The sequence below is a fragment of the Penaeus chinensis genome, chromosome 34 (genome assembly GCF_019202785.1).
Source record: "Penaeus chinensis breed Huanghai No. 1 chromosome 34, ASM1920278v2, whole genome shotgun sequence".
Taxonomy (NCBI): Eukaryota; Metazoa; Arthropoda; class Malacostraca; order Decapoda; family Penaeidae; genus Penaeus; species Penaeus chinensis.
The window spans coordinates 12,630,424-12,640,171 of NC_061852.1; the positions used below are offsets into that span (position 1 = coordinate 12,630,424).

Consider the following 9,748-nt stretch of genomic DNA (forward strand, 5'->3'; position numbering starts at 1 on the left):
TGGATTGTCTAGCGTATTTCACGGGCTCTGACAAATACCGTATCATTGTTTAATACTGTTTGTGTTTGAATAAAATATATCGACATTGGGGGGAACGGTTCATTCAGTCTTATATCTTTTGGGGAAAATGGATTACGTCTCTGTTTGGCTTCTATACGTTTATGAGTGTGTGCGTGCGTGCGCGCATGCTTATGTACGTGTGCATTTGCTCACATACGCACGCGTTTGTGAATGTGCTTGTAAAGTACGTGGAGGTAGTTTATCGAACACTGTAAACACACATCATACCATCACCTTCTCAAAAACTGACGCAAGACCTTCAGCGCAAAACCCGAATCTCTTCTTCCGTGACAAGGGCAATCTCGACCATCACGAGAACCGAAGGAAATAAATTGCCAAGAAAAAGGATCACAGCTGACAACCGATTTGATGATCTGAATTGATCTCATTTTGGGAAAACTGCTACTCTCGCCGACTTCTTATCCCGGTAATTCTCCTCCGTTTTCTCCTTTTCGCCTCTCTTGATTTCCGTGTTCGCTTTTCTGCTAATGAAAGCGACCATTCCTCCTACTTTCAACTTTAATTGATTTTGATGTGGGTGGTCTCTTAAAGAAAGCTTATATATCATATGTACGGATGTGACTATATATATATATATATATATATATATATATGTGTGTGTGTGTGTGTGTGTGTATGTATATGTATATGTATATGTATATGTATGTATATATATATATATATATATATATATATATATATATATATATTGCATGTGTGTGCCTATGTGTTCATATATATCATGTGTGTCTGTGAGTTTAAATGTATAAACATATATACATACATGTATATTGTGAGTGTCTGTGCATTCGTGTATGCCTACATCTCTATATATATATATTGACTGACATATACATACATATATATACACACATACATATCTATATATATACATATACATATATATATATATATATATATATATTAATTTAAGTTCTGCCCAAATATTGAAAAAACATATAAGGATAAGCACACAATGTTATTCGTCCATTGCGTTTAGGCCTTTTGAAAAGAACATCAATTTCCGCTATATGAGCACACATTATTTCATCATCATTTTTTAATGCTGAAATGCTATGATGATGGAACATTCTGATTTTCTATGGAATATATATTTTTTTACGCATCAGTCACTCGTATTTAGAAACACTTCGGACTCCATAAACGAAGAGCTGAATCGGCCTTTCGCGCCGTGATTGTCATTATGTCATTATCCTCATCCTCTTTTTCATTATCGTTATCATTATTATCATTGATATTATTATCGATGTCATCATCATTATCTTCATTATTATCGTTATCATTTCTATTAACATCATCATTATTATCGTTATCATTTCTATTAACATCATTATTATCAGCATTTATATCGTTATCACTACCATCATATTTTTGTATCATTATCATTATTATTATCATCGCCATCATCATTATTACCATTATCAATATTACTGTATATCATTACTATCATCATTGCTGTTTCACTGTTCTTGTTTTTGTAGTTATTATTACTATCATCACAATAATAATTATTACTATTACTATTGACATTATCATTACTATTACTATTGACATTATCATTACTATTACTTTATTATCATTATTATTATTATTATAATTATTATTATTGTTATTATTATTATTATTATTATTACCCTTATTACCATTATCCTCATCTTTATCATCATCATAACCAGCATTATTATCTTCATTATCATTATGATTATTGTCATTATTATTGACATTATCAACGATATTACTATTTATAGTAAAGATCATAAAAAGAAACCACAATAATAATGATAGTATTGGAAATAATATAAAAACAAAATACGTATACAATAGCATTAATGATTATCATGATAAATAAATACTGATAATATAGATAGTAATAGTAACAACATCAGAAGCAGCAGCAGAACCAGTAACACTAATTATAGTAGTTGTAGTAGTACAGCAGTTATAGTAGTAGAAGTAACAATAGCAGTGGCAGTAAAAGTATAGGTGAAAATAATAATAATGATAATTAGAGTAAAAACTACAGTAGTAGGAGACGTAGCTGTAGAAGTAGCAGGTTCAGCAGCACTAACAGCGGCGTCGGCGGCAGTAGAACAATAGTAGTAATAGTAGTAGTAGTAGTAGTAGTAGTAGTAGTAGCTGTTGTAGTAGTAGTAGAAGTAGTAGTAGTTGTTGTAGTAGTGCAAGTAGCAACAAGAAAAGAAGCAGGAGCAGCAACAACAGTAGAAGTAGCGGTAGTAGTTGTAGTCGCAGTGGTAGTAATGATGATAACAATGAATTCAAGCACTTAGTATGGGCTATTGCATATTTCTAATCATTATCAATATTATCTAATCAATAGTATATAAACTCAAACACTAAAACACAAATACATACACATTTATAGATAGCTACATATACAAATTCATATATACATTTATGTAAATATTTATACGTATATATGCATACATAAAATACAAACATACATGTACACATATATGTATACATACATGTGTATGAATACATATCTATTTATATGTATTTATGCATATGTATACATATGCACACATATATATAAAAATACACAAAACACCTCTACACACATTTTTGTATGTGTATATTAATATGTATTCATGTATTATGCATGTTTGTATGTATATACACATATATATAAATACACATGGTATGTGTATGTATATATGTATATGTGTATATGTATGTACACACATGGTGTGTGTGTGTATGTATATGTGTATGTATATTACATGTGTATATATTTATATATATATGCATACATACATCTATTGTGCGTATAGATACATATATAAATTATAAATACACATACTGTCTATACATACATACATACATATATATATATATATATATATATATATATATATATTATATGTATATATAAGTGTAGAGTACATACATATATATTGTATAAATGTATATATGCATGTGTGTGTTTATTGTGTATATATTACATATATCAATATATACATTGTATGTATATATGCATATTTATACATATGCAGATACATACATATATATGTATATATATATACATATATATCTATATCTATATATATATATATATATATATATATCTATATATATATAAACATATATGTGTGAAACATTAAGTAGTTGCACATCGGAAACCAATATGACCAGTATTTAATGAATTTGTAGACAATTGACATCATCATACGTGTTTAAGAGAACAACTCAGTCCCAAAGCATTATGTATTCCTCTACTAGTCTGGCCATTTACGGTCACATACTGGCCGAAACTTTTTTCCCCCTATTTTTTCAGTCACATGTAGGATATATACGAAATGAAATCAGATGAAAATATATATATATTCCAAACACACCGATGTTAGTTTTGCATTCCCCGTAAAACTCTTCCTCTTGATATACACAAGAAATACATAAAAATGAATCCACAAGAATGGAAAATTAAATAAATTAATTAATGAATAAATAATAATAAAAGTAGTGGAAAAATCATGCAAACTCACCTTCCACTCTGGCCGCCACCGTTGACTGTGGCAGAGACACTGTCGTCATAAGTATCATTCCAACCATTACCAGCACAGTCATTTTCCTGACGATCATTTCCACCACTTCCATGCCACTTTCTCTGCCACAAAAGGCAATTCTCATGCCTTTCATGACTCCTTGATGGCCGGCGTTGGATATTCCAAAGTTGGTATTTTTCCCTTTCCTTGACTACGTCGGGTGATGCATATGGTCTAAATTGGATGTTTTTTTCGGTGGCACGTTCAACAACTTTTCCTTTCCTACTTTTTTACTAACAAAGTTTGGGAAAGGTTGGCTTGATGACGAGATTTTTTTTTTTTTATCACTGGACAGTGTTTTTCACTTGAATTTCCTCTGGCAATTATCTAAGCGTTTTGCTTTAACACGATTAAGAAGTTAGTCCTTGTGTAAATCGACTTGCGAATTTGTTATATTGAAGGGTTGTGAATAGGCAGCTATATAACATATACTTTCTTGTGGTATATTTAAATCACTAGTTTGGTCACAAGTTTCACTTTCTGTATCCAAACGCCGCAATGTTATCTTACACGCTGCTTTCAGGAATGGGAATAATTAATTACATTTATTGACTGGGAATAATCTTTCAGAAGATTCTTCCTTTTCCTCACTTTGTTTTTCAACAGAGATCGGCAAGACGTTATTTCATTCTTACACTGAGATACAACTCAATTCACTGCGATTTTTCCTTATTCATTTTTTCCCCAGAGGCACAAGATAAACTCTTAACTGCCGATGAGAGAAGTACACAGACGTTGCGACCATAAAATGGCACAGTATCTCTAACTTCTATTGACCAAAGATATAATATACACAATCCTCGGCGTCGAATCTTTGGGACACAACGATTTCTCTCCCGGAATAAAAGAGAGCACGATATATCACTCGTATCAGCAATCCTAACAGTACACGCTTGCCATTTGTTACTCCAGAGGTGACTTATCGCCTGAGCATAGGCCTACCTTAAACCACGTTTATTTATTTTATTATTATTGCTTACATAATCGTTTCTCTAGCTGATTTGAGAAGTTTGTTTACATGTTTTGGTAGAACCATTGCCTTTAAATGGTTTGCTTTATGTTACTTACACAAGCGTTCAGTACTTACATAATCATTTTTTGTATTTTCTGTCACCACGACTTAACCGATATTCTGTCTTCCACTAAGAAGTCTAACGCCTTTTGGCTGTTTTGTATTGAAATGATCACTACAGTCATTCAGTCCTGTTACTCTGATGATTTCAAATGAAACGGGACCCTATTATAAGATGAGAGAGAAAAAGAAGGCAAATTAGACATGTAAACACATTACCTACCGGTACCACCATTCAATTTTAGTGCAGTTAAAATTAAATTCGCCTCTCCAAAGCGACGATTTATTTCAGCATAGACTTCACCTGGAATTGCATGTCATTGTCCCCTTCCATTGCATTCACTCCCTTGCCCCTTAGTAGTAATAAGTGTGTTTCGATCGAATGAACACGAATATAACGAATATATAGTTTCTTTTTATACTTTATAAGATTAATAAAACTTAGGTGAATGAATGGAGAAAACCAATGTTTCGGGAAATATTTCTGGCGAAGAGTGTATTAAAAAACACACACAACAATGGACGATTCTCTTTCTCAGCGTACTATAGAATGATCCCCGTTTGGAAAAAAAAGAGAAAGATTCGAACACTTCAACACAGAAACATTCAGTTAGCGAAAATCCACACGACCAAGGAGGGGTGAAATTAACCCTCAGATCCTATTTTTTGTTAAACAGGTTCTCCCCACGCCTAGTATCACCACCGTCCATCCTCCAGCCGCCGTTTCCCGGGTCAGGAGGAGCGATTCGGTTCAGTGAAAAGGCACGCGCGCGAAGGACGGCGCTGACCCACCCTCCACCTACCACGGCTCGGAGCCAACTGAGCTCTGGCGGAGTTATGGCGTGGCGAAAACGAGCTTCGTCTTCCTTACCCATCATCACGGCGAGCTAGAAAACGGCCTGGGTACTTCTCCTGTACGCCATGGACCTTTTTAAATGGGTGTATGTCATATTGAAGATCATATCGCGCCCAGGGTAACTTTTGTGGAACTTACTACATAAATAGTATAGTGTCGTTGTGATTTAATTATGTGTATGGTAGTTGGAAGGCTCGTTACCGAAAGATGTGTGATTGTTTGGGTTCTGTTGTAGTATAACCTATGAATGGCTTATACATTTGGTTTCTTGAGATAATATACATGTGTATATATATGTATATATATGCATATACATATATATATATATATAAATATATATATATATTTATATATATATACACACATATATATACACACATATGTGTGTGTCTCTGTGTATGTAAATATATATATATATATATATATATATATATATATATATATATATATATATATATATATATATATACGATATATTATGTCACTACAATATTAATTAGCATGTTATCACAACTAGGTAAACCTATATGATATATGTAAAATGTACCTCGTTATCCACATGATGCATTATATGTATTCAATGCAATTACATACGTGGTATACACTTTCCTATCATTATTTAGTATATGTGGCGTAGCTTAGCGGTCTAGAGATATTACTGTATCCGCCATTAGTTAATAATACTTTGACAAACACTTACATATTTTTTATTAAGACAATACTTACTAAGTCGTGGCATTAAACATATGCATATAATAATATAATAAGACATAAAACCAAAACAGCGTACGCATCACTACTTATATATACTTTTCGTCATCCTATAGAAATCCTCAAAGCTTATAATGATTTCTCTTCACTCAAGAAAGACGTATTGAACACACAGAAACTGGGGTCAATTTCAAAATGCTGTCAATAGGGCTGATGCAAATATTATTTCGATGCATTCATAAACACCGGATTTGCATATGGTCGCGGGCCACCTACCACCGTTTTCCCCGGCCGTTTAAAGTTACTAGTTTTCCTGATATTCAGAACATACAGACACTTATGAAAACATGTATATGCATATATATATATATATATATATATATATATATATATATATATATATATATGTGTGTGTGTGTGTGTGTGTGTGTGTGTGTGTGTGTGTGTGTGTGTGTGTGTGTAAATGAACACACACATATATATTCCTGTGTATATATAAATGAATGCACACACACACACACATATGTGTGTGTGTGTGTGTGTATATATATATATATATATATATATATATATATATATATATATATATGTATGTATACTGTACATATATTCCGTGTGTGTGTATTGCGCGCGCGCGTGTGTGAGTTTGTGTGTGTGTGTGTGTATATATATATATATATATATATATATATATATATATATATATATATATATATATATATATATGCATATTGTACATATATAGAAGAGATCGGGTATAGTTCTTACACGTCCAAATTATTGCACTTTCAATATCTCCAAAACTATTCAGTAGATGTTACTATGCTGTCACGTTATGCACCTTGTGAACATAGGTGGAGACAGTAACAGGAGTGCAAAAATGTAACTAAGTGAAAAGATAGGGGGAAATATTCATTTTTTGGAGGCCAGTCTTTTTTTTTCTGTGCTCTTAGTTATCGTGCTATATCTGTGGCATTATTTGAAGTACCTTGGCCATTTGGAGACTGATTTAAAGGGTGTGAAATGGCTATGTAATGAACACAATGCCGGCAATAAGTAAGGGACACTAATGGTGGGGTTTGTTGAGGGATAGCTGTTACTGTAACTTCTTACCCCTATCGAGTAATACTTTTCAGATATAATTTAAGTAATGCCTCGGACACTCCCTGGTGTCTTGACAGCAGCAGTTAAAAGAGTAGTGAAGAATAAATGTGATGTATGGATGGCTGAAATCTAATCCCGGTAAAACAATGGCAACCTCTGATCTCCAAGGAATTCCGAAGGAAGCAACCCCATTAAATGTCCAGATGAAGAGTTTCTCCAAGGATAAGTTACTGACCGTCCTGGCTTCCAACGAGAATGACCGTGTAGAGAATGCCCATAAAGAAGCAACAGGCATGTCCTCTCCTAATCAAGAGAATATTCCAGGTCCTAGTGGGAAGAATATGGATAAAAACAAACACTCTGTAAAAGAAAAGTCAGTTTGCAGGATAACAAAAAGAAAAAAAAAAATTGGAAGGGCCTATTTTGCAATGGCTGATATTCACAGTCTGCCCCCAGGAGATGAACAGATTCATCGTCTGTCATATCTAGAATGGGCTTACACTTAATTCTCTAGTGGAGGTGAGATATTTAGGTGTGAAATGTAAAGAGTTGGATGACTGGTTAATATGTTTTTGTACGCGCAAACTCTGAACAATATCATTTCATTTATTTTTTCAATAATAAAAAGTTCAGATTTCATTTGAGATGCTTATAATAAAACTCAAAATGTGTCTTATTGTGTTTTGTGCACCAACTTACCCCACTATGCGCAACAACTTGATCCGTACCTGAGGGGAATTGTTACGGTTGATATGCCTACACAAATTATTAATTAACTATGTGCAAATAAGTATTTCATTAATTTTGCCATCATATGTATCAAAAACACAGATTTTCAGATATACCGACAAAAAATTTTTTTGTTTCATTTTTAAATCTTGGAGTTCTAAAGGAAAATACAAAACTGTCACAATTAGACCCGGTCTCCCTCACTGTGTTCGTGTGTATTGTGTGTGTGTATGTGTGTGTGTGTGTGTGTGTGTGTGTGTGTGTGTGTGTGTGTGTGTGCGCGCGCGCCCGCTCGCGCATGCATTCGCTAAAACTATCACCTCTTCAAGCACGACCTACGGCCCCAAGATGGAGCAAAGGCAGTAAGCATGTTTGCTCCTAACGAAGCCCCGCCTTGGGATTTCGCGTGCCTAAACTTGCAAGGGGGAAACACAGTAGTTAATTACAGCAGCGTTAACAAGAGCTTCCACCACGCAGTTTAGGGAACAAATACCTACCTCCCCCTCCTCCTCCCCCTCTTCCCCCTCCCCTCCCCTCTTTCTCCCCCCCCCCCCCCCCCCCCCCACACCCACCCGCAAGGGAACACACTTTGGAGGGGACACTGTACTACCGGAAGCTATATTACATTACATCCCCTTTCCTGCCGGTGAGGGAGTGAGGGGAAACGGTAGACGAGGGGAGACTGAGAAAGGTGGGCGAGGAGGAAAAGGAGGAGGAGGAGGAGGAGGAGCAAATCAAAGCGGAAAATTGTGGAAAATTATAGAATAACGGAGATTGGAACGAGATGTTGAAAAGTTGGGGGAGAGAGGAATGGTGATGGTGAGGGGAAACTGATAGGGGAGGATAGATGTAAATTAAAGGAAGGGGTTAGAAGGTCACAAGATATGAGAGAGAAAGAGGGTGCTTGGGTGAAAAAAATAGTAGCAAGAATAATGATGATGATAATAGAAATAATAAAGAGTATTATTAATAACAATGATGATAGTAATGGTGATGATGATGATGATGATTATGATGATGATGACGATGATGATGACGATGACGATGACGATGACGAAGATGTTGATGATGATGATGATAATGATGATGATGATGATGATGATGATGATGATGATGATGACGAAGATGATGATGATGATGATGATGAAGATGATTATGATGATGATAATGACAACAATAATAATGGCAATAACAATGATAGTGATAGTGGCAATAACAATGATAGTGATAGTGGCAATAATAATGATGATCATAATGATAATAATAATAATAACGATAATAATGGTGATAATAATAATCATTATTGTAAGATAATAATAATAATAATAACAGTGATAATATCAAGAGCAATAACGGTGATGATAATGATAATCGTAATAGCAATACTAATGATGACAATTATAACAATAACAATAACAATAATAATAATAATCATAATAATAATAATAATGATGGTTAATAATAATGAAAATATTAAAAAATAAAAGTAATAAGGACGATGACGATGATCATCATCATCCTCATCATAGAGGAAGAGGCACGCACGCATAAATGGCTATGCAATGTAAGAGTAAAAGCAGAAAACAAAAAAATGTTTAAATTATTAATTACAGTGTGTTGACTTTTTCAGAG

The 9,748-nt window shown here is 33.8% G+C and overlaps 1 protein-coding gene across 3 annotated transcripts in view; it reads right to left on the bottom strand.

The window, feature by feature from the left end:
- LOC125043861 (alkaline phosphatase-like) overlaps positions 1-4,895 on the bottom strand; it is a 281,183-nt gene extending 276,288 nt beyond the window's left edge. For 2 of the 3 annotated variants that reach the window (XM_047640193.1, XM_047640192.1), the window contains exon 1: positions 3,585-4,894. In XM_047640193.1, the coding sequence (XP_047496149.1) occupies positions 3,585-3,738 (154 nt within the window). In that variant the 5' untranslated portion in view covers positions 3,739-4,894. Of the gene's footprint in view, positions 1-3,584 lie in introns of all 3 variants that reach the window. The other variant, XM_047640191.1, reaches the window with a different exon arrangement.
- Positions 4,896-9,748: the final 4,853 nt, after the last annotated feature.